This window comes from Acartia tonsa, chromosome 12 (assembly GCF_053477335.1).
Source record: "Acartia tonsa isolate MP-2025a chromosome 12, ASM5347733v1, whole genome shotgun sequence".
In the NCBI taxonomy this organism is placed as follows: Eukaryota; Metazoa; Arthropoda; class Copepoda; order Calanoida; family Acartiidae; genus Acartia; species Acartia tonsa.
In genome coordinates, this window is record NC_137271.1 from 28844068 (window position 1) to 28870183 (window position 26116).

General features: G+C 35.0%; 2 protein-coding genes across 4 annotated transcripts; one reads left to right on the plus strand and one right to left on the minus strand.

Moving 5' to 3' along the window:
* Nucleotides 1-858: 858 nt before the first annotated feature.
* On the minus strand, nt 859-16194 carry LOC145334716 (uncharacterized). Of its 3 annotated transcripts, none has more exons than XR_013884919.1 (20): nt 15259-16194; nt 14222-14282; nt 13885-13976; nt 12596-12655; nt 11254-11348; nt 10891-11008; nt 10235-10348; nt 8802-8876; nt 8429-8491; nt 7641-7757; nt 6977-7072; nt 6326-6424; nt 5661-5765; nt 4632-4808; nt 4251-4345; nt 3736-3951; nt 3278-3435; nt 2593-2815; nt 1646-2315; nt 859-1175 (listed from the first exon to the last, which is right to left on the minus strand). XR_013884919.1 is itself a non-coding variant. In XM_080180298.1 (19 exons), exons 1-19 carry the CDS (start codon nt 15487-15489, stop codon nt 2234-2236), a joined length of 2277 nt encoding a protein of 758 aa, XP_080036424.1. In that variant the 5' UTR covers nt 15490-16194; the 3' UTR covers nt 859-2233. The 3 variants fall into 3 exon arrangements, 1 of the variants encoding a protein (XP_080036424.1); XR_013884918.1 differs by having other exon boundaries at nt 1289-2315; XM_080180298.1 differs by having other exon boundaries at nt 859-2315.
* Nucleotides 16195-17220: 1026 nt separating this feature from the next.
* RpL28 (ribosomal protein L28) lies at nt 17221-22379 on the plus strand. The gene is made up of 4 exons (XM_080180299.1): nt 17221-18009; nt 19359-19452; nt 21096-21190; nt 22161-22379. The coding sequence occupies exons 1-4, from the start codon at nt 17840-17842 to the stop codon at nt 22264-22266; spliced, it is 465 nt and encodes a 154-aa protein (XP_080036425.1). The 5' UTR covers nt 17221-17839; the 3' UTR covers nt 22267-22379.
* Nucleotides 22380-26116: the final 3737 nt, after the last annotated feature.

Sequence of the window (26116 nt, forward strand, 5' to 3'; positions counted from 1 at the left end):
AGAATAGAGGGGGCATGAGCTGTATGTTACTCTACCCACAGGGTGGAGACCCTGTGATGACTTTCAATTGGATCTTTGAATATCAGCAAATAGCGTTGGAAATATTAACACAACCAAGTCATTACAAAAGAGCAGAAACAATTTGCTAGCGGACGAAATAGTCCCCACCTCTTGGGAAGAATGTTGACGAACCCCAAACTGTCCTACTTTGAATAAGTCGATTCCAGTACGTGATATACGTTTCGGGAAAGAAAAAAGGAAGGGGGGAAGAAAACCTATTTAAAAGAGATGGTAGAAAAGGGAAGAGATTTTCTTCCTCCTTTCCCTAAACGTATATGACGTCACTGGAATCGTCTTTCTCAAAGTGGGACAGTTTGGGGTTCTTCAAGAATGTTGTCCTGGGTTATCATTTCATTTATTTTGTTCAAGCCGTTTTAAAAGCTATTGATACATCTCAACCCAAGACTACTTTATCAATCAAACATCTTATAACAGGCCCAATATATGTATAAATTTAGAAAACTAAGGTTTCCAATCTCAGGCTATCGTCCATGAATCTTGCAGTACTTTGGTCGCTGCATTTCGAGAAACCTTCACATTATCCCCATCTTTGATATTTATAGTTACTCCAAAATCCATATTGTCAGTCCGTCCTTTTTTACGATTTAAGTAAAATAACGGGTACAAAAAAGCTTTCTGTATACGACTTTCTTGGTCTTTCTGTTGGTCATGCTAATATCACTGTAACTACTGTTTGCAACCACTGACCTACTACTCTAACTCACTATGCCGATCCATAATTTTTAGTACAGACAAATTACGTTTTCGAGAAGCCTGACACGAAAAAAGAACAAAAAATTAAATGAAAAATTATATTTCAATTTTCTGTATATTCCAGCATATAACATAGGGACAAATATCGGCAAATCAAATGAAACGTACAAAATAATACATAACCAAATAACACAATCATATATTGGTAGAAATTAATGATTCAAGAAAAAATTATGGGAAAAAACATTCATTAGAAAAAATCCGCCAATAATTTGACACAAATCCACCAGGATTTCAGGAAAGGTTAATGCAACAAAAAATTGTGCTTAAAATACAATTTTTCAATGATGTAATTGACATGAAATGCAACATTATTAGGAAGGATTTTGTTAATTCCTTGACTAAAATTTTAGAATATGGTTTTAAAAAGTTCTTTTATTTTTTTTTTAGATTTTCAACTTTAAAAAGTGTATGTTTCAAAAATTAGGAACTTTAAAAACCCTTATCCCATTACCTAATAGACAGAGCAAATAATTGCTGGAATACATGGTTTTGAAAACTAGAATTATGATCATTTTTAAAAGACTAAACTGATAAGGAGTCTTTTTAAAAATTAATATCTCCTTTCAATTAAGAAAGGTTTTTAATAGCCTTTTATTTGATAAGAAGGTGCTTTTCAATTAAAAGAAACTTTATTAGGCAAAATAATTTTGTTTTAATGTCTTATTTATGAAAAACAGCACTTAAAAGATGTCTTGAGCAAATAAAAAAATAGAACAAAAAGATCAAGAATTTCCAGTGCTTATTTCTAGTAAAAAAGACACTTTATAACAAAATGTATGTAGAAAAAAAATATTATTTGGTATAAGACTTTATGGTAATTAAAGTTTTTTTATTTTATTTTATATTTATCATTAAACGGCATATAAAAAAAAGTTTTGTCTAAAACATTATTTTCACTTTGCCGCGTTTTTTTAATGATCGATTTGCAAAACCAATCAATAATACATTGGTGCAGTTACGCACAAAATTTTGGCGCCAATTTAAAAGGTTGGATTTTTTATTGGTGCAAAATTTGTATTTCTCACGCATCTTACAGCTGTAGTGTTAGGTGAGAGTTTTTTACAAGAGAGAGATTGGTTAGATGAATGAATTTAAGAGATGCTTTTCTTCTGTAGGGTGAGATTTACAAGGAAATCTTCTGTTTTTTATCATGATTTTAAATCACTAACTGGCTAACAAGGATTTTAACATTAGCCGCCATTTTAAATGCAGCCATTTTGGTTTTAAATGTCTGCCATTTTCCAAAATGGCTACCGCTAGCACAGTATATTCTGACTTATAACAGTCAGTTTGTTGGTAGATTTTCATGGATTAATAACCATGAATGTTATTATGTCAGCCATTTTCTTAATAAGCTAAGATATGCGGCTGACTTTTGAATGTATGATGGGTGTGCTTATTCCCTGTGACCGCCACGAGGTCCGCCTGCACCGCCTCTTGGCGCTCCGCGTCCACGCCCACCGTTACCGCCACCATATCTGAAAAGAATTGATATTATATTATTTAAAAATCCATTTACTTCGAGTCATCTTATATTCTTTAATAAAAGAAGGGGGGGGGGGGAGGGCGTTACATTTAAAAACATCCCGCAAAAAATTGTGTTTTGCTTCCTATTAACAGGTTTCATGAAGAAATTATATTTTTTCTCGACTTTTCAAAGCGTTTGAAGTCCATAGGTATTAAAAATTGCGGTATTTTGGGCCTTAGGCGATAGAAGTAAGATATTGATTCATTTTTGTCTATCCAAGAACCTACCCTCTATTTCCTCTTGAGCGCTCGCCTCCTCTGTATTCCCCGCCCCTGTTGTATTCTCTATCTCCGCCTCTATTGTTGTAGTCTCCGCCGTTATTGCCGCCCCTGTTGTTATACTCTCCGCCGTTATTGGCGCCTCTGTTGTTATACTCTCCGCCGTTATTGCCTCTGAAGCTGTCTCTATGCTCGCCGCCTCTAAAATCACGGTTGTCTCTTCCGCCTTCACCTTAACAAAATACAAGTTTTAATCATAGTGTTCAATCTTTTCAACCAATAACTACAATTGTCCTACCCCATAAGATCCTTAGGCGGGTATGAAAACGAAAAGTTAAAGTTGAAAAAACTTAACCGATGACTATTTTTTTTCTCACCTACACGTGCACGGTGCAAAGCTTACCAATAAGTAGAAATACGTCCAAAATCTGCATAGTTAAAAAAAATATGTTTTCAGTATGATTTGAAACAGATTAACATCCGCTGGATTAGAACCGGTTCTAAGCAATACTGAAAAATCATGTAATGTATCGTATTATATCCAGTTTTCTACGAATATAAAAATGTACGGTCATAATATTCAAACCAGTTATGTTAGCCTGCCTTCGGATTCTCGGTGCTGACAAAACTGGTTTTAATCTTAAAATTGTACATTTTTTATCCGCGGAAAGCTGCGATAAATTATAACCATTACCTCCACCACGACCGCCACGGTAGCCGCCCCTGTCTCCCCCTCCCCCACGTCCACGTGAGTATCCCCTTCCTCCCCCACCACCACGGCCCTCTCCACCTCCCCTTCCTCCGGAGAATCCTCTTCCACCTCCTCTACCGCCCCTTCCTCGGTCGTCTCTCCTGGGAATAAAATAATTGTTTAGCTTGGCTGTTTAAGTTCCTTCTTCATAGGGATGAAAGACATTTAAAAAATTCTCGTGGATTTAATGTTAGGTGTTCTTATTTTAAAAAAAGAATCAGGGGTGTATATCCTGCCTGGGATACTATGCTAAAGGGGGAAAAAATATGTGAGAGGGGGGGAAAATAAATAAAATAAAATATTTTTCATAGGAGAAAAAACAATAAATATTGTGCAGAATATACACCCCTGAAAACTATATAGACAAAGGTTTTCTTCATGAATTAATTTGTAAACCTAACCTGCGGTCAGTGTTACCGCGATCATCGCCATGCCCCTCAGATTTACCACTCTGACCGCCCTCTTCGCCCCAGGTTCCAATCTCGCCGGAGTCGCTACCACCGCCGTTCTGGAGCTGTGTGAAAGAGTTGTAGCCGTGCTGTTGTTGCTGTTGGGACTGTTGTTGGTTGTGAACTTCGTGAGAGTTGGCCTCAGCTTTCTCTGCAGTTCTGTCATATCTAGATACGATTGATTAATAGTTTTTTAAAAGACAGAAAGCTAAATACACAGATGCATGGTTGTAAAGAAAGATATTTAAATAACCAAATAATGTATTATCATAGTAAGTGCTAATAAAGTATGTTGTGTTATGTTTAGCTTTCTTTGTGGTACTGTTACTACAGTAGTAGGGGTAAAGGGGGGAATCGATTATTTGGCCCGCTGCGTGTTCCACTATATTAGAGAATATGACAATCAGGTGTAAGATCCAAATAATAATATATCCATTAAAAGGATGATGACTACTACAAATGGCTACCTGATAGTTTCCTGGTTATATCTTGAGTTATCATGTTGTTGGGGTTGTTGCTGGGAGGAATAGGTCACTGTTCCAGGCTGGGGTACTCTTGGTACCTAGATAGATAAGATAATTATCATATTGTTGTGGTTGTTGCTGGGAGGAATAGGTCACTGTTCCAGGCTGGGGTACTCTGGGTACCTAGATAAACAGATAAAATAGTTATCAGGTTGTTGGGGTATCTCCACAAACTAAAGAGAAAAATCCCTGGGTAAAATACTACCCATTAAATTTTGTATTCCTGCTGAACCTAAAATAAGAGTGTTGAGTTACCTGCCCTGCCTTCCCGCGTAGCAACTAGTCTCTATATAATCGTACCAGCTATCTATCTAACTAACATACCTGCTGTGGACGAGGAGCTCTCTGTTCTTGTGGCGCCTGCTCTGGTCTTTGTGGCTGCGCTACTGTTTGTTGTTCTTGTTGTTGCTGAATGTAATTTTGGTGTTGCTGTGTGGCAGCTGGTGCCTGCTGCTGCTGCTGCGGCTGTGGCTGGCCAGCTTGCTGTTGGAGTAACTGTCCCTAAAGAAAATCAATCTTTTCAGATAGAGGATTTCAAACTTTCTATATCAATGGATATAGCATATTACGTGGATATTATTATAATATTAGGTTGCTATTTCCCCTGTCATCCATAGGTCATCCAGTGAGAGGATAGGGTATGGGAATGAATGGAAAATATCGTTATTTTAACTCGCTACAGAGTTCCTTTTTTTTTAGAAAACATGATAATCTGGGTGATCCAAGTAATAATAAATCTATTTGTATTTTGTATATCTTTCTCTTTATCTGTACAACTGCTTTAGCAACTATTGGATTTGTATTCGAAGGCGGGAGGGATGAGGCAAGAAAATGCCTGCACCCATAACTCCCTAGACTAACGACTAAAAAATAAATCAAAACTATCTCAGGACCCACGTAAAATGGATAACTCAATAGTTTTCACCAGCGTTTCGGAGCCGTTTAATTTTGATGCGCTCCGGCTCCTGCTCCTACCTTAACTTAATATATCAATTTTTGTTCATTATTAAATTTGATAAAATAAAATAAATAATATGATATTTTGCTTTTATTTGATTAAAGCTATATAAAAGTAGAAGGATGTGTGTCTATTTGTTAAGTAACAATAGTTTTTCAGTTTATTATATGGAAATAGACCGTTGCCAAATTATAATATTACTTTAAAAAATCATTTTTAGCTAATCTGGAGCCGGAGCCGTTTTTAACGAAAAATACGGCTCCGGCTCCACCAAAAAATGTTGCTGCTCCCGGCTCCCGGCTCCGGCTCCGAAATGCTGGTTTTCACATGACAAACAAAAACCTTACTACATCATATGACAGGATGTATGTATTTATGTCTGACTGTCAGTGTACCTGTTGTTGTAATTGATGTTGATGTGCTGCCATCATATGTTGTTGCAACAGCTGTTGGGATAGAGAGTTCATACTGTGGCTGTGGTTGGATAGCGAGTTAAATACCTAGATAGGAGGATAGATAGTAGATATAGAGTTCCATAGATAGAAAAATACATACGATCTTCCTGCAAATAAACAAGAAAAAAAAAATGAACTTATTTTGGATATCCTTTTATAAGTAATAAGCTTTTTTGTTTGCAGTGAAGGATCTAGCTATCCGCAAGACCGTTATGGTTCTCCTGAACAGTAAGGCTTCTTTAAGTTCCTGGGAAGGTTTATAACTATTTTAGGGAAGATTGCCTCCACCCTCTTAGGGGAAATTCTCCTTAAAAGAAAATGACCTACCAATTTTTTTATTTCCTATTTTGAAAACTAAAATTGATATTAGGTGAGGGTCAATCCCCCACCATTGGGAGCCTTTAGGGGCGTAGCCGCTTGTAAAGAAATATAAAAGCTGTAATGGTGTGAGATATGAGGATTAATTCCAGCTTAGTTGACCCCTATGGGTGAAAATTTTGTTATACGATATGACATAATTTTTTTCATTATTGCTAAATCTTAGATCCGGTTAAAGTTAAGCGGAAATTAATCAAATTTTCAGGGGTTGTGTAAATAGTACTTACTGGTGGGGGTGGGAAGCCCTGGTCGGGTTTACGTCCTCCCTGGACCATCACCACGGCGGGGTCGTTCATCAGGGGGGAGTCTAAGTCAATTTGGGATTCCTAAAATCAAGAAATTAGTTTTACTAGGTCGAACACAGGGAAAAGGGAATGTGATTCTGACAAACAATTCTAAGTGAAACTTTCCTCTCAACCCCCTTCCATTTTTCTCCCCTTTCGGTTTCACCAAAAAATACAAGTTTTACTCCAACTTTACTCTAACAAAATATTTAATATTCGGCAATTTCAAATGAAATTAATTGGCTGAATAGCAGCCCCTGGGTGGAACAATGTTCTACAAGCAAATTTACTTTTATTGATAATATTAAACAGTTTTAAGTACATGATTAAAATAACCAAGGATATAACATGGATAGAAACACGGACAAAGTGAGTTATAAACTAATGTTAAGACTTGAAAATAGATCGAGAATATGTGAATAAAAACAGAAAATTACGAAAACTTAGTATGACATGACAAAACAACGTTGGATGTATATTAAATAGCAGCTAGGAAAATCACATTTTCCCCATAGCATTATGGACGGACGGACGGACAAATTCTATTATAGATTTGGCAAAGTTTGTATTTAATTTTTAATGGAAAATAATAACCTGTAAGAAGTTAAAACTGGGTTCAGGTGTGGGCTGTTTTTCTGCTCTGGGGACGTGAACTGGTGGCTGCTGAGCTGCTACGGGCTCAGCTGTAACCTGGAAAATAAATTTCTAGATGCTGTAATCATATTAAGTAAGTTTTTTTGTCTGAAGCTTAAAATATTAATAATTACTGCAGTGATCAAGTTCTCCTTTCTAGGGAAGGCTCAAATATATCCCGAGAAGGGTTTAGGCTATTTTATTTTATATTTAAGCCTTTAGTTGATAGGGGTTGCAAGACTGTGTTCCTATTGGTCCAATTTTGGGATTGATTAACACTTTCAAAGAGGATTCTTTAAAGGAGAAACGTACATACCTATTTATAGAATAGCTAAACTACTTAAAATATGCAGGGGTGTATATTTTGTATGGGATCCCCTGCAAAATAGTGGGGCAAGGGGGTGGGATAAAGATTACCTATCGAAAACTTTTTCCCCATATTGAGGAAAAATAGAAAATTAAAAGGGGGGAGGGGGGATGGAGAATAAAATAAAGAGAACTGATAATATTTTTCCATTATTTCCCCCCTCCTAAAAGAAAAAATGAAATATTATTTGATAGGTAGCCGAGGAAAATAAGAATTTTGTACAGAATAAATACCACTGGAAATAGTTTTGGTGTGTACCTGGTGCTGTGGCATAGGTGCAGCTGCTACTTGGGGTACAGATTCAGCAGCAGCGGCGGGTGCAGCGGTGCCATGGTGGTTGTGGTGGCCTAGTCGTACAGCAGCTTCGTTGTCCTCCTATATTCAGTTAGGTTAGGTTTAATTAACTATTTATAAAAGCAGGGATCGAAAGGGATAAGACAATGGCCGATATATTCATTTACATCCACAATCAGACACAAAATTTCCCCTTTTGTAGGTTACAATTAGTGGTTAAAACGTTTGGACACTTTACTTAATGAACCAACCAACCAAATACAATACAAGACCCCAAAGTTGCAGGGGTGTATATTCTGCATGGGATCCCCTGCTCAGGGGGGGGGGGGGAATAAAAAATAAGTGGTTGGAGGGAAAAAATGTAAAAATTAAGAAAACTGAAAACATTTTTTCCATTTCGCCCCCCTCCTTGGTTAAAAAAAACTAAAAAAATGTGTGGTAGGAGGGATAAAATAAATAAAATATAGAATTCTTTAAATATTTTTCTATTTTCCCCCCTACTTTTTAAGAAAAATCTAGGGGGGGAAAAAAAAAAAAAATTTTGTAGCAGGGAAAAAAAAATAAATCTTGTGCAGAATATACACCCCTGCAAAGTTGTTAAGCCAAAATGATATTGTTATTCAGATGAACCTATAGACCTAATATTGATGTGGAGGATCGACTGCCTCCCCCCTCCCCTTCCTTCAAGGGTCTCTAAGAGTCCTCTAGATAGAGCCTGCCTTAGCCGCTTAATATGGATAAAATTAACAAACCTCAATTGCATGTCCGTTAACTGGTCTGTTGTTCTGTTGGGTTGGTCTGGTTGCTTCGGGGGCCTAGGATTAATAGATAATGTAACCTTTTTTATGAATTTGACTATTTACAATCTTTCTCTAAAGTGAACCTAAACATATATATTTATAATTAAATAGCCGTATGTTGCCAAAAACATGATCCCTTTGGGCCTTTCCCCTAATAAATGACAATATAACATTCATTGTTCATTGATGTACTGTACACCCCCATTACGATAAACAATTCTACTTCTTTAGTAGATTAAAATTATTGAATCTGAGATTTATAGATTAAGGAGAATACTTTAGCTTCTTTGTCTGTCTGTGCTTCAGACTGTAACTATTTTCATACCTGAACAGATTCAAGAGCTGGTTCAGATTCTTCAACTTCGTCCTGTTCTTCCTCAACATCATCGTTTTCCTCCTCCTACAAACAAAAAATACATTTTTTGCTGATTGCTTGTCCTATTACACAAAGTATTAGGTTTTTTGTATAAAGATTAAGAACTCAATGACTAATTTTTTCCCCTCCTAGTTTTTTTCCAGCAAGGAAGGAAATAAAATGGAGAAATATTTTCTAAACTCTTTATTTTATTCATATTATCCCACATATTCTTTAAGTTTTTTTTACCAAAATGGTGAGAAAAATGGAAAAAAAAATGCTTTCAGTTCTCTTAATTTTTACATTACCCCCCCTCCCCACCAAATATTTTTTTATTATTTTACCCCCCCCCACTCATCAGGGTCAAAGAGGACTATCCACGAACAAGAGCAAGTGATTCTAAGCACCTTCCAGAATTGACCCAAAGTATTTTTTTAGTAAATATACTAGGTTTATGTTTAATATTTACTTCATCGACTAAAAAGTTAGGTTTCACCATGGTTTTATATGAAAAAAACTTTGAAATGTTAAGCATTGGCAGGTGCAATATCATCGAATGTGTTGATTAGTTCAAACTGTTGTTTAAAAGCTTTGACACAAAAGTACATTATTGTGATTAAAAATGTATATTTAAAAAAAGGGTTGGTAACTTGTAAACAGTTTATTAATGTACTTTTGCAATTTACAACATTTGATGCTTTTCTGCAGTGTTATTTTATTTTGTCCTTTGAACTCAACAAAGCATTTGATGATATTGCTTTAAAAAATGCTGTACATTTCAAAGTTTTTTTCATATAAAACCATGGTGAATCCTAACTTTTTAGTCGATAAACCAAATATCAAAGATAAACCTAGTATATTCACTAAAAAAATACTATGGGTCAATGCTGGAAGGTGCTTAGAATCACTTGCTCTTGTTCGTGGATAGTCCCCTTTGAAAATATACACCCCTGCCTGCTATCTAACTAAATTGCTATCTCTCCATCTAACTTTCTTTCTATCTTTCTATCTATTCACCTTGCTATCTATTTATCTTGCTATCTATTTATCTTGCTATCTATCCATCTTGCTATCTATCCATCTTGCTATCTATCCATCTTGCTATCTATATATTTATCTTGCTTTCTATATATTTTTTTATCTATTAATCTTGCTACCTATCTATTTATCGTGCTATATATCTTGCTGTTTATCTTGCTATCTATCTATCTTGTCATCTATCTATTTTGCTATCTATCTATCTTGTCATCTATCTATTTTGCTATCTAACCATCTTGCTATCTATCCATCTTGCTATCTATCCATCTTGCTATCTATCCATCTTGCTATCTATCCATCTTGCTATATATCCATCTTGCTATCTATCCATCATGCTCTCTATCTATATATCTATCTTACTATACCTGGTTTGCCTCCTCCAAGTTGGTCTGTGTCTGGGCAGCCAGAAGTCCAGACTCCAGCAGGGTGTCCACACTTTCTCTTAAAACCTTGTACAGGAATTTCGCCTTACGCTTGTTCTAAATAAACAAAATTTTAGTTTCTTCGTGGTTAGATCTTATCTTTTTTTTGTGCGAGTTAGATTGTATCTGATTGTCAAAGTAACAGAATGTCCATTTTTCTGTGAATGTCAAAAGATCTCGTCAACAGCTGGACTGATATAGGTACATGGAAGGTTTAAAAACTATTTTTAGGGGAATCTCGGCCCCTCAAGAGAAATTGCGTAGGGGCGTAAACACTATTTTAAGAACAGGGGCGTATATTCTGCACAAGATTCATTTTCCCCCCTGCTGCAATATCTTTTATTTTATTTTCCTTTAATAGGTAGGTAGTTTTTTTCACCATGGAAAAAAATGCTTTCAGTTCTCATAATTTTTACATATTTTTCCAACCACATATTCTTTTATTCTCACCCCGCTCTTTAGCATGGTCGTCAAACATGCAGAATATACACCCCTGATTAAAAATCAAAAATTAAACTTTTTCCTAGGGCAACGGAAACCTTTATGTTCATAAAAAATATCTTAGTAAGAGTAAAACAAGCATCCCATGATGTACCAACCTTATTTTCTGCCAAGAAGATCAGATGTTCTAAAGCTTCGTTCTTCTGAAGTTCGTTACCGCTAGACATACCAGCCATTACCAGTTGAGCAAGCTCAAACAGTTGCTCATGCGCCTTCCTAAAATTTAGAAACAAATTATGCAGAGATCCTTGCACTTATATTTCCAATTGAAGCTTCGAATATTTCATTTTCAACGAAAACATCAAAGTATAAAAATGCCCCCTCCTTATTTATAACCCATTCCCCCCTCCAAAATTTGTTAATGCATGTTATCAATAATCTATCAAACAGACGCGAGTTAAAAACACATCAATCTATCTGCAAGCTATCCATTCATCTATCTATCTATCTATCTGTTTTACCCCTGAAGCTGTGGAGCAGCCTCCTTGACAATTTCCTTGCCATCCGGACCAAGAATAAGATCGAACAGACGAGTCACGGTCATCACAAAGCTGACCTAATAACAAATGTAAAAATATTATTAATGAACATAAAAACAAGGATGACAACATCCATAAAAGCGAAGATCCGAAATTTTAATTGTAGAACAACGTTACCTAACAACTTTTGTTCAATTTCAACATATCAAGAGACAAAGATTCGGATCTACTGCAGTTCATGGTAAAATATTGCTGGTAACGAATATTGCCAAAAATCTATGAATTTTAAAGGCTGCTAGCTGCCAAACGGCTGAACGTACAGATCTTGCCCGCACACTGTTTTAAGCAGCATAAGAAGGCCTACAAATAATCTGGAATAGCCATAAATCAATATTGCATAGTTATCTCGCAGTTCAGAGAAATGCTCGAAAAAGGTCTATTTTACGCGTTTTTTCTTCAGTGAAGCTTTCCCTGTGCATCATTGGATCTTGGCTATTCCAGATTATTTGTAGGCCTTCTTATACCGCTTAAAATGGTGTGCGGGAATGATCTGTATGTTTAGCTGTTTGGCAGCTAGCAGCCTTTAAAATTCATAGATTTTTGGCAATATTCGTTACCAGCAATATTTTACCATGAACTGCAGTAGATCCAAAGATTTTGACAAACAATTCTAAGGGAAAATTTCACCACAACCTGTTTCCTTCTCTCCACCCCCCCCCCCCCTTCTTACCCACTTTCCTTTAGTCATAGTACAAAATAGGTTTTACGCCAAAATATCCAAATTCTCAGCAATTTTAAATGGAATTAATTTGCTGAATGACTGCCCCTGATATTTCACAATTCCTTTCCCTGTATATAATAAAATAGGTCAGTGCAGATATTGTCAAAAATTGCACTAAGATATTATTGCCCAGATAATGCATCCAACTAAGATATTCAGTATAAAATAAATAATCATATTTTATTTTTAATTGCCTTTAAGAATCATTAAACCGATTGTGTTATCAATTTTAGGGAAGCTCTAAATAGGTCACAGGAACGTTTTAGAGAGTTCTATTTTTAGATAAAAGTCCTAACTATTTATATAATCTCCTCTCTCCCACCAATTGAACAAAAATGCATTTTTTTGTGATAAGCTTCATTTCTAGGTTCCAAAACTTTGGTTTCTTTTATTAAAACTTGGTTGGTTGATATTTCAGTAGCCAAAATTCACATACTAATAACTCTAATATAAAGAACGGGTAATTTTGTTTATCATTATTGGGGATTTACAATTAATAATTGTCCATTGTCTTATCCCTCATGGTCCCTTGTTTATCCTCACCTTGAAAACACTATCTTTCAACTTCTCCTCCTTCTCGATCTTATCCCGCACAATCTTGTCCTAAAATGATATTTTCCAGTTTTATTGCTAGATTCTATATTTGTATTGTTCTGTGGCGTGCATAGCTTTTAGCATTGGGGAGGGTGAAACCATTTGGGGGAAGAAGGGAAGGGGGGGGGGGGTAAAGGACAGGACAAGGCATTTCTTTCACTAATTTTTATAACATTACTTAAGTGAATAAATCCCATATTTTGAAAGAAGGGGGGGGGGGGGGAAGTTTGTACACTTTTTAATATATAAGAAATGAAAATTCAGTATCAAATTTTGCCCTGGCCATTTGGGCTTGTTTTTATAGTTATCAACCTATTTCTTTTTATAAACTCTCTTATATTATTGGATCTACCTGTAAAACTTTGAAAATTGAATTTTGGGACTTTCCTTCTAGGGGCTAGTGGGGTAAAAGAACCCCCAAAACAATTTTAAGTTCTGAGCTTATTTTTTAAGATTTTTTTAATTCAACCTTTTATTACATAAATGAGTTGATAAGCCACCCCATATTTTATTTTTGCGCTATCCTTCTAGGGGCTTTTGGGTAAAAAAAACCCTCTAAATACAAAATTTTTAAGTTTTGAGCTTACAAACCCCTAGAAGTAAAAAGCAAAAATGAAATATGAGGTGGCTAATCAACTCATTTATGTAATAAAAGGTTCCATTAAAAAAATCAGCTCGATATCTTAAAAAATAAGCTCAGAACTTCAAATTTTAGTGTTTGAGGGGTCTTTTGCCCCATTAGCCCTTAGGTGGAAAGTCTCAAATTCAATTTTAAAAGTTTTACAGGTATATCCAATCATATCAGAGTTTACATAAAGAATTGGGTTGTTAACTATAAAAACAAGCCCAGACAGCCAGGGCAAAATTTAATACTGAATTTTCATTTCCTATAAGTGTACAAACTTCCCCCCCCCCCCCCTTATGGAAAATATACACCCCTGAATTGTTGAATTTTTCTTTAAGTATTCTCAAAACTTATAACAGCTTGTTTCTTTTCATTGCTTTTTAATCTTAGCTTATCAAACAAGAAAAAGGAAAACTATTTTGCCTTCAACTTTTCCGTCAGTAGGTATTACTCATCATGATTGTAAGACAAAAAAATGTTGTTTCACATATCACTTTTAAATTGTATGACCAATAGAAGGTATAGTAGATAATTTACAGAAACCAGGTTCTTATTTTGAGTATTGGAAAAACAATGGAGAATCGATTTTCTTTGGTATTATAATCTTTCCTACCTTGGCCTCATCCGCGATGATCTTGTTGACCTGATCCCGAGACTCCTTGTAGTTGCTCAGAAGCAGGATTACGTCGTCGTACTTTTCAAGAGCCTGATCAACAATATTAATTTTAAACTTGGATTGTATCAACAACAAAAAGTTGTTTGCATACAAGATCGTCCAAGGAATCATTTCTTGAGCGGGGGGTGGGTCGAAAATTGCATTAGTATTTTTGTTTCCTTTAGATTCTTTCCCAAGTATTTGTAGAAAAAAAAACTCCATATTTGGGGCCAAGAAACAAGTATGATTATGGAAATTGTTATGATTTCAATAGTTCTAAATGTTTAAAATTGTTCCTTCATCTGTTCTTCGCTGAGCTCCTTCTTGTTGTCCGCTCGATAAGAATCTAACTTGGCCTGGAAATATAATATAGTTTTTAGGGTTGGGCCGGATATCCGGTGTGGCCGGATTTCCGGCCATTTTCAATATCCGGCCGGATACCGGATATTGAAACTATCCGGCCGGATATCCGGTTCTATGATTTTTTATACTTTACACCAAAAATCTCTGCTTTTTAACATTTTAAATGGCTATAATTTTCTTATTATTGAAGCTAGAAGAACATTTTTTCTGAACAAGTTTAACTTTATGTAAATTTATATAAGATTTCTGAAAATTTTTTTTTGCTACCTTAGTATCTGGTAATTTGTCCGGTTATCCGGCCGGATATCCGGTAATTTGGCCGGATAACCGGATATTTGCCGGATATCCGGCCCAACCCTAAGTTTAATTAACATTCATTTATTCAGCGATAATCAAATGCATTTTTCTTTGTTCAAATATTCATTTACATAGCAGATTTAAAGGTTTTTAAAAATTGCTTCTTATAATGTTAATTATCTGCTCTTTGGGTTGTATTGATTACCACTATTATAAATAGCCGCTATAAGTTGATTATATTTTATTATATACAGTAATAGTTTTATAGTAATGTCTAACGCGGAACTCGGAAATGGCTGTTTTGAATGAATTACTCTTTTCGGAAAATCTGGATAAATGTCTTGAGCTAATTAAATTTAAGGTTGTTTCCCTGGCATCTAGAGGATTGGGGCGAAGCAAACAACTAGTTCAAAATTATAAATGTACAATAATATTTTTTACATAATAATGACTGAATTCCTGGAGACCTAAAAGGACAATTGAAGGAATCGACGGGGGAGGGGGGATGGTAAGATTGACCCTCTATTTTCAATTTTAATTATAAAGAAAGAATAAAGTATTGAGTGGCGGTATTCACCTCCTGACCTTTAAACTTATCATTCAACAAAAAGTCAACCACACAGCTAGACAGTATGCTACTTTTATAAAAGAATAAATATTTGAAATTCTTACCCTTCTCTTCTCCAAATTTCTTATTTTCTTCTCGAGCACGTTCAGAGCCAGAACGACGGGTGGCTCGGCCACAGCTTTGTTGCCGGCAGGGGACATCCTGCCGCCGCTACCGGCCTCGGAAACAACCGATGAAACATTGACGGGCGGACCCTTGATGCTTTCGGGAGCGGGTTGTGCAGCGGATTCGAGGTTTCCGCAGTCTTTGGCGGAAACTTTGGCTATTGAAGGCATTCTTTTATCTATTCACCAATTTCACTCTCTCTCTGAAATGAAAAAAAAATATTAAATTGTAATCAAGAAATATCCTACGTGACGGACGGTCTCTTGTGTTCCTTGTAGCTAGATACATGTTTAAATCGATATAGCTATATTATTTAGAATTAAAACAAGGATGGCAACATGCATCTGTACGTAGGCCAAGCACAAATATTTTTAGTATATACCATGACCTATATGTAGATAGTCTGAGATGCTGATTAAAAGAGACGAAGTAAAATATGGTAATTAAGGAGCTTTGCTTATTCTAAAACTATAACGGTTTAATAATTTTCATGTTAATCACTTTTCATAAGTATACTAATAATTTATAAATCCCGCCCTGTTTATATATTCCGGTGGGGAGGGAATTGGGGGAGTGGGAAAAAATTAATACCCATAAAAGATTGTGCGGTGAAAAAACCGAAAAAACTTCCAAAAACGACTTTAAAAGCCTCACTCTGACGGATAGCCTTAAAGATTCAGCAGTTAGCGAGATATTTCACGACAAATAAACAAGCAGATAACCTGCTTCCCTAAAAATATCAGAAAAAAATAAACAAAGCATTAAAAAAAGGCCTTAATAATTGATCTAAAAAGTAACTCGCAGAGGGCCGAAAAAACGCAATTAAAAAACACAGAAGAAGAAAAAGCCGTGCTGCCAAAAGGGGCAACAAACTCGGGGGGTAAGGTTGTCCCCCAATAATTCCGTAGGAGAAAAAGGAAATAGAGAAATAGCTCGGCCCAACAACGGGCCGAAAAGAGAGAGAAAATTGGGATGAGTAATGAGAGGGGGGCGATCAGATGAGAAACTACCTTTTGTGAACAGACTTTTGGGATGATTCTATGCTTTTTTTCTTACTTTGAACTTCTTTTTTATTATTACAGGGCTCTAAAATTGACCCAAAACATCACAATTTATATAGTTTTTTAAGTAATATTAAAAAATAAGGCGTAAAACACAAATCTTTGTTAAGAAAAACTGATTTATTTAATCAATATTTCGTTTAGTCATTTTTACGTAAGGTGCATAGCGGCAGAATTTTGAGGAGACAAGAGAAGCGGACAAATTATGTTTGACAATTTTATCCCCAAATACATAAAGCAAAAATAAGGTGATTCCATATTTTTCACTGAATCGTTAAAATGGTTTAATTTGTTTTGTTATCAGGGGATGGAACCCTTTGTCAGAAGATTAAGAGAGAGGCTAGATATAGCTTAAAACCATCCCACTAGGCTTTAAAAGCATTGTGAATGCTAGGTTTGTAGCGACAAATCTTGAGAGACGATCAAAAATACTAAAGCTCTACTTTGAAAATAAGATTAATGTAGTAAAATAATTCTATTGGGTATTGTAAAGAAGAATATCATACGATTAGCTCGACATAAATTAAATAGGGAATAAATATTCCATAAAAATTGTCATAGCATAATTCATAGTTATCCCTCTTCAATATAGATGTCTCTTTATTATGGCTTGTAGTAAAATTGTATTTATGAATATTTTTATTTTTCGTTTAAAATGCAATGAATTACATTTTTAATGTCAATAAAATAAAATAAATATTTAAATATTTTAAAACACATTTTTTTAGGTTAGAAGTAAAGCTTTTTTTTTAATAAAGCATTTTTTTTATATAATTTTTGGTCTGTTTACTAAAAGCCGTTTAAAATAATGTTTAACGGCATTCTCCACACGTTGCGCTTGTGTCTGCTATGTATACCCATGAGTGCAAGAAATCAATGTTATTTTTAATATTTTTGCATTTGATTAACATTTTGATTGAGTTTATGATGTTTTTATGCTGTTTTAATGTTATATAAGCTATCTATTGTTTATGTTTTTTGTTCTAGGTTTCTAAGGATTTCGTACTTGACATAAATGTTTCTCTTATTTCCCAATAATTGCTAATTTTTAAGGTCCTATTGTTTTTATTTAATCTTTGCACACACTTAAAATTAGCTGCCTTGCACCTTTTGTTTCTCGAATGCAAGGGAGAGTGTCATTTTGGGTTTGGTCAATAGTAAATTTAAGAAGTATTGGTGGTGACTCTTGGTGGCATTCTTTCCTGAAAGAGGGAATGAAAGTACCTTCTATGTAAGTAGATGGACCACACTGAAACCATTGCGTTATCCCAAGTTTTGATTTACCTTTCAATCTTTCTTGTGTTTTTCTAGTACCCAATTATTGTTCTATCGTATCTAGTATTTCCCTACTGGGGGGGGGGGGGGGTATCTGATATCTTTGATCCATTTTAAACTTGGGGGTTCTTTTTCCTAAGATTGTGATGCATGTACCTTTGTGAGTAAGAAATATACGTACGGCATGTTTGATTTTATAACTGACAAGAAATATTTTTTCAGGGTCAAAATGGTTTCCGCAGAGTTATTGTACTCCTGTATCAGAAATAACCACAAGTACACCCATAAGCAAAGGAATGTTAAGTTGCGATTCTCCTCTGATCCCAACAATGTCGTGGGAATTGACAACTTCAAGTAAGTTTAATGTTTTGTTAGGTCTTTTATTAGTGAAGATACGTTTTCATTCACTTGGTTCGTCCGTTCGAAACGTGGAAATGTAATGTTCTTGGCTGCTAAATAAAATTCAGAATATATACATATATTGTTTAATTATCCCTTACTATATAAGAGCATCTAGTTTATTATGTAATAATATTTTTTACCATGTCCGTCTGCCAGTTTGTTGAAAGACTTTTTATCAGCGTTCCGGAGCCGGGAGCAGCAACATTTTTGGTGGAGCCGGAGCCGTATTTTTTGTTATTTCATTTTATCAAATTCAATGAGGTAGGAGCCGGAGCCGCATCAAAATTAAACTGCTCCGACACGCTGCTTTTTATCTATCTTCTTTTTTATCTGTTTTATATACCCTGAAAGTTCTCTTTAAATTGTTACGGTTGTCCATCTATGATTTAGTGTGACTTACAAATTAAGGGTATTGTCGTTTTACATAGTATCATAAATAGTGATGGCAATCCGTCGAATTTTTGGACCGGATTCCGGATTCTCAAAGAATCTGTCAAAGAAAGTGGCGGATTCCAGATTCTAGCAATATTTTAACAGGATTTTTTTTTAAATATCAAGAAAATCTTTGCCTTCATAAAGGAGTTGAAAGAAAAAACTCAAGACGCTAATTTTAGCCTACCAATTAAGAATCCGGAATCCGCTATTAATAAACTGATTCCGGATTCGGATTCCAAAATTGGCCAAAAATTGGGCGGATTCTGGATACGGATTGCCATCCCTAATCATAAAGTTATTTACTTTAAACACACTTAGTCAATGACAAATGTGAGGATTTATCTTTGCATTGTGATTGCAATTGTTTGACCAAACAGAAATCTAAATAATTTGCTTTGATTGTATATCACAAATCAATTCAGACCATTACAGTGGCTTTTTTACAGCGTTGCGGAGCCGTTTGATTTTGGGTCTCCGGATTTGGCTCCGGCCCCACCCTAAAATCAAGAAAATTAACTGAACATATTTTTGTTGTAAAGTCTATTTTCTACTTTTGAAGGTTTTAATAGTTCAATGTTTGATAAAAATGGACTTTAAAAGCTTAAGGGGCATTTAAACACGACACAACAGAGTTACCAGATTATAATTAGTAAAAAGAATTTTTTTTAGCTAACATAGAGCCGTTGTTGAACGAAAATAACGGCTCCGTCTCCGCGCCACAACGCTGCCTATATCTTTTTGTAGATTTTCCAAAAAGAAAAATCCAGCTAGGTTGGAAAATATACATCACTGACATGTATATTATTACCTTTTTTTTACGGGTTCTCTACTTAAATTCTAATTTTAAATAATGTATTATTTCTTAGGTACAACGGTCTGGTCAACAGGAAGACTGTTGGTATGATGCCCAAGAAGGACGGCAAGGGACTCACTCTCATGCTCAAGTCCACCAAGAAAGATGTAATAATATTTTCTATTATGGCTTTGATATCCGTAGGGTTATAACAGGTTCTGAGCCTTTTCGAAAAATCGTATGTATCTTATCGTATTGAATTAAAAAAAAATCAAACCTCAGTCTTGCTGACCTGGCCTTGGACATTATGGGCTTTTAAAACTATAAATTATTTTATTATCCGTGGAAAGCTGTTCATAATGTGATAAATAGGGGGGGGGGGGGGTTAATGCAACCATCTCGTAATCAGTGAGCAAATGGCACTTAGAATTCGAATTTCGATCTGAACTTTTGTAGAGTAATCCTTGGTAGGTCTATTTTCCCTAAATCGAACAAAAAGTTGGAAAAGTAACTGCTGGTGGCTCAGCCGTTTAGCCGTTTTTTGCCTAATTTCAGGGTAAATCCATCATGAATTACGTAGGAATCAACTTTTTATAACATGTTTTTGGTTTAATTCATGTTATGATAGCAATAACCATTTTAAAACTTCTAGTACCTATAGCTACCGTCTAGAACCGTTTGATAGCGTTTTGGAGTGGCCAAGAGTATTATTTGGAGATAGGTTTCGTGACTAATTTACACCATAGATATCCAAAAAAAATGGCAAAACGGCTGAGCTGCCAGCCTTTAGCCGTTACTTTTCTAACTTTTTGTTCGATTTAGGGAAAATAGACCTATCAAGGATTACTCAAGCAAAATTTCAGATGAAAATTCGAATTCAAAGTGCTATTTGCTCACTGATTACGAGATGGTATCATTACCCCCCCCCCCCCCCCTTATTAAAGTAGTGCTCTGAATGAATCGTAGTAATATCCTCTAATTAGTAATTAGTTTATCCACCACGGAAAACTATTATGCGATAGTTAACTTCATACTTTTAAAACTTACTTCTTTATTTTATCTTACGAAGCTGCCTTACGATTTTCAAAACCTTAAATACGTGTGAAACAAACTTGCGCATATTTCTTAAGGGTGGGGGGCGGGGGGGGGGGGTAATACAACCATCTCGTAATTAATAATTAAATGGCACTTAGAATCCGAATTTCGTTACGAAACTTGGCATGAGTAATCCATGGTATGTCTTTTTTCCTTAAATTGAACAAAGTTATAAAAGCAATGGTAAACATCTCAGCCGTTTAGCAGTTTTTTTGTGCCTTTTTAGAGCAAATCTGTCATAAATCACGTAAAAATCAACTTTTAAACATATTTTTGATTTAAATCCTGTGAAATGCTACCAAAAACTTTTTGTAAATTCTAGTACTAGCAACTACCGGCTAGAACCGTTTGAAAACGTTTTGGAGCGACAAAGATTATTACGTGGAGATATGTTTCGTGACGGATTTGCCCTGAAAATAGCCAAAAAAAAAAATGGCTAAACGGCTGAGCCGTCAGCCGTTACTTTTCCAACTTTTTGTTCAATTTAGGGAAAATATACCTATCAAGGATTACTCGTGCCAAGTTTTGTAACGAAAATACCATTTAATCATTGATTACGAGATGGTTGCATCAACACCACCCCCCCCCCCTTTAAAAAAAAAGATTTAAAGTTCCTCCTTTGTTTTACCACACATTTTTATTTTCAAGCACGAGCCAAGTTTCATCCGAACAGGCATCGTTTTTTTTTCCCTCTAATAGATCTCAATTTTTTTAGAGGCTAAACAAGCCCGCTCAGATGTACAACAAGTTTGAAATCAAAAATGGCGCCGCTGGCCTGAGGAAAGTCATGAACATTGTTGCCGTAAGTGGGTAAGTTCAGCGGAGTGTCTACGTCTATCGTAGCTTTGTTTAGATGCAACCCTTGGGAGGGAGGGGACATTGGCTTGTTTATTATCTTAGTCCCAAAAGTGTCATGATAACGCTTATTTACTCGTTGGCGCAACAACTTTCTGGACTTTAATTGATTTTGATTGGTTTGATTATTAAGTTGAGTATCCGAACGGTTCAACCAACAATTGTATTCTACAGTAATGGTAATTTTGTATATCATAGAGGATTTACAATGACAATGTACATCAATTTATCGGCCATTGTCTTTTCACTCTATATCCCTGGTTACAACCAAAGGCGAGCGAATAATCGGTTTTTATAGGAGCTGTATGCCCTGTTATGATAATGAAATTTTGTGAATATCAAAATTAGGGTTGGCAATCCGCCCAAATTTTGGGCCAATTTTGGAATCCGGATCCGGAATCCGTGTTTAATAGCGGATTCCGGATTCTTAATTGGTATGCTAAAATTAGCGTCTTGAGTTTTTTCTTTCTACTCTCACTTTTTGAAGGAAAAGATTATCAAATTACATATAAAAATTTTTTTAATCTGGTTCGATTCTCGGAAGTGAATTATAGAGAACACCAAGAACATTAATTTTTAGGACATATGTAGCACTTAAATTTTTTAAAAAGCCTTTAAAAATACTGCTATAATCCGGAATCCGCAAGGAATCTGCCACTTTTTTTGACTGATTCTTTTAAGAATCCGGAATCCGGCCCAAAAATTCGACGGATTGCCATCACTAATTAAAATAACTACATATTATACCTATTCATTCATCTTTTTGTTACTTATGTTAGTGAAGCTACTTTGTGTATATACTTTTCTCTGCCTTATATTTTTGATAATATATTTAATGTATAATGTACCTAGTATCGTGTCGGAAAAATGGTTAACTGAAGAAAAGTTTAATTATTTCAAGATTTAATTTATCTTTTTTTTTCAGTTACCGCAAGGATCTGGAGAAGCCTGCTCTGATCAGAGCCTCCAAGATCATGAAGTCTTACAAGCCCATCAAGGTTAACAAGCGTCATGCCGCCAAGAAGGAATAGATCAACAGAAATGTCGCCAATATTTGACTACCATCCGTTAATCTAACTGTTGCTTGATATCAACTTGTTGATCCCTCTGAAATAAATTGTGGAAACTTTTCGATAATACCTATGTATTTTCATTAATTCATCTAAGCCAAAGTAGAATAATGTCATTCCGTCTGAAGCTTAAGATCTCTGTAACCACTGAACCGATTTGGCTCAACTCTTCAGGGAATAGACACTAGTTACAAATATAAAGTTGCGAAGTAAGCTTTTTTTTGTCCAATGGAGAATCTTCATAACTTCGGAACCGATTTGGTTCTCTAATTCTAAATTTAAGGAAGCTTTACATATAACCTAGGGTGGTTTTAGTCTGTTCCATTTCCAGATTTTATGACCCCAGTACTAGTATATCACTAAGTCAGATTTATTAAGTTCTGTTTTTATCAGGGATCTAAAGGGAAAATATTAATCCCGATAAATTGATGTAATCCTCTATGATAACGCGCAAAATTATCCCTTTGTAGATTACAAATATTGGTTGAATCGATTTGACACTCAACCTAAAGAACCAACCAATCAAAATTAAAGTCTCCTAATCTGTTTAGCCAACGAATAATAAAACATTGGAATAAAACTTAGGGGACTAATGCAGGAATAGGTATAACCAACAAGCAAAATAAATCTAAAATAATATTTGGGGGGCAAATGGAGAGGTCGTCAATTTTACGATGTGTTGCCCCCCAACGACAGCTGAAAAACACGTATAGGTTTCGTGATTTTTTTCTGAATTAATTTCGTTATTGGTAGAAGCTGGGACTAATGTAATAAACGGCCCAATATCAATGTCCTCCCTCACTGGTTTTAACAGATGTTGTCATTCTTATCTGCATGTAAGAAACTAGCTTATACCAATAACGAAATTAATTGGAAAAAATCACGAAACCTATACGTGGTTTTCAGCTGTCGTTGGAGGGCAACACATCGTAAAATTATCGACCTCTCCAATTTCCCCCCAAATATTATTTTAGATTTATTTCGCTTGTTGATTAATGGTTATACCTTATACCTGGCAAGAAACAAGGATAATAACATCCCCAAGTAGCGAAGAAAGAAATAACAGGTAGAATGGGTCTTGTAGTATGACGCACCATGTAAGTTGTATACTTATATTTGGATACTCAAATTCATGGTAACAAAACAGTAATAATCAACTTGTGTGAAAATCACATTGCTCCCTAGTGTTAGGGACGGACACATTTTTCTTAGGATTACAATTAGTGGTTGAAATGTTTGGACACCTAGCTAAATGAACCAATAAAAATTCGTTAATAGTCCTAAGGTAGCTAAGCCAACGAATTAGAAAACGTAAACTCATGAGACAATCCTTATACTTAAGTAACAGGATGTTTTGTTTGTCTGTGTGTCTGTACCGAAGGATCTCTTTAACCACTGAACCGATCGGGTTCTCCTTAACAGGGTAGATTCTCATGGGTTCTGGGAAGGTTTATAACTATTTTGGGGGAGGGTATAACCACCCTCCAAAGAGAAAGGACAAAAAAAAACGTACATAGAGACTTTAACAAACAAAAACGTCTAAAGTGCCACTAGATGGCCTCTAGGGGCGTAACCGCTAGTATAATAAATAGCATAATGTCCCCTCCGACCCTGAGTTAGCACAGTTCCCGGTAAAATGATCCTGGTATCGATATTTCCACGGCTGTTTAGTGGCTAAACGGCTGAATGTGCAAACTTCCTTCGAGCCGCTAAAAAATTTTTTTTAGGTTTTTTAATTTTGGAATATATTTACGCCTGTTCATGTCCGTTATAATATTGTGCAGAACATTGCATATCTTAAGAATTTTTAAAGTGTCTAATTTGGCTAAAGAAAGCAGTAGCAGAGAGGCTATTCCAACGCCATTTCTTTACGGTTCAACATAGTACCTTATAGCAAACAAGATGCCTAAATCTTTGCCAGATCATAGCAAAACAGTCTCCCTAAAGTTTTAAAAATATTGCTTGGTTTACAAGAAGTTGAGTGTTTTGTTCCTTGAAATGAATGGAGAACTTAAGTGGATATTATGATAGGGAAAAAATGTCGTTAATTTTGGTCGCTAACTCGGAACTCCGTTATTGGTCAGCTTGTTCATCCAGTGGGAGAAATAGGGTAAAGGGGATGGGTGGTTATGCAAGTTTCATTATATTAGAGAACATGAAAATTGGTAAAATATTTAAGAAAAAATAAAAATCTATTTTCCTTTGCAAATAAACATATTTGTTGAACAATTTAAAAGACTTGTAAATATAAATTGAAATCCTCATCTCTATCTACTGCGCAATAAGGAAACCGCGAAGCATACCCTCTTTTATTTCAATTCATGATTAAAACTCAACAAAATAACAAGGAAACTAATTGTGCATAAATTGCGCAACATTAAAATCTAAACTGCGAACCAAAAAAATAGGCAAATCTGAATTTGCAGAATAGCAGCTTTAATATTCATTTAGGATGATTTTACTGTAAATATAAAATGTAGATGCATCTTTTGGTTACAAGTTTCCACCGTTAATTTTTTATTAATCAGCACCAATGAAGCACAAGATCTCTAAAACAGCATTTTAGGTAAAAACTGGTAAACCAAAAAGATATGCAAATCCAAAACAAATCAATGGAAAAACGATTTTTTTGCACTTTTCTTCTGTTTTAAAGATTGATTCTGATAAATTAACAATTTTTTAAGGGATTTATGCATCAATTATTATGAAATGTAGTATAAGGTAGAAATTATCCAGTCTTATGGATGAAGCTAAATATATATTAAAAATAATAATTACTCCCAAAAGTATACAAAAGTGATTTTTAATGTGTTAAAAAAATCCATTTTAAAATCTTGATTTTGAGGATGATGGACTTTAAGATGCTCCTATGGGTAGTGATGGTGAGCCAAATGTTATCAAAGTGCATGACCATGATGACAACTTATATATTGAACTATGGTCCAATTTTTGTATTCAAAGCAGCCTCCAGCCAAGCAGTATTAAAAAAGAAAAAAATTGCAATTTTAATTACTCCAATGCATAAGGTAAATACTGTCGTTTTTAAATGATTTTTATATTTCTTGTCGGGTGGCTTCATTGGAGATTGCTATGACTACAAAAAATGGTACATAGGTTAATAGACAAGTTGTTGTAATGGGCATGTACTTAGATAACATTTGGCTCACCATCATCACCAATAGGATCATCTGAAAGGACATCATCCTCAAAATCAAGATTTTAAAATGTTTTTTTTAACACATTAAAAAGCATTTTTGTATACTTTTCAGGGTAATTTTTATCTTTAACATGTATTAAATTACATCCATTAAACCGGAGGTCAGCAGCTGACCTCTAAAGTGATAGAGGTTGAATTTCTTTTTTTCTAATATTTCTTATTTAAAAAAATCATTAATTTCTACCTTATACTACATTTCATAATAATTAATGCATAAATCCCTTTAAAAATTGTGAATTTATCAGAATCGATCTGTAAAACAGGAGAAAAGTGCAAAAAAATCGTTTTTTCATTGATTTGTTTTGGATTTGCATATCTTTTTGGTTCACCAGTTTTTACCCAAAATGCTGTTTTTGAGATCTTGTGCTTCATTGGTGCTGATTAATAAAAAATCAACGGTGGAAACTTTTAACAAAAAGATGCATCTACATTCTACATATTATATTTACAGTAAATTCGTCTCAAATGAATAATGAAGCTGCCATTTTTAAAATTCGGATTTGCCTATTTTTTTGGTTCGCAGTTTATTAATCCATTAAAAAGAGAATGGTAATTTATTACTTCATTCGCCCGAGGCTGCTGTTCATGACGCTG

Excerpts from the sequence above, each read along its gene's own strand:
- LOC145334716 (XM_080180298.1), bottom strand. The coding sequence starts at position 15,489 with ATGCCTTCAATAGCCAAAGTTTCCGCCAAAGACTGCGGAAACCTCGAA. Across the intron at positions 6,425-6,976 it reads CCAGTTTTAACTTCTTACAG|GAATCCCAAATTGACTTAGA; the intron begins GTTATTATTTTC and ends TCTTGATTTTAG. Across the intron at positions 3,436-3,735 it reads CGCGGTAACACTGACCGCAG|GAGAGACGACCGAGGAAGGG; the intron begins GTTAGGTTTACA and ends TTTTATTCCCAG.
- RpL28 (XM_080180299.1), top strand. The coding sequence starts at position 17,840 with ATGTTTGATTTTATAACTGACAAGAAATATTTTTTCAGGGTCAAAATG. Across the intron at positions 18,010-19,358 it reads GTGGGAATTGACAACTTCAA|GTACAACGGTCTGGTCAACA; the intron begins GTAAGTTTAATG and ends ATTATTTCTTAG. Across the intron at positions 21,191-22,160 it reads AACATTGTTGCCGTAAGTGG|TTACCGCAAGGATCTGGAGA; the intron begins GTAAGTTCAGCG and ends TTTTTTTTTCAG.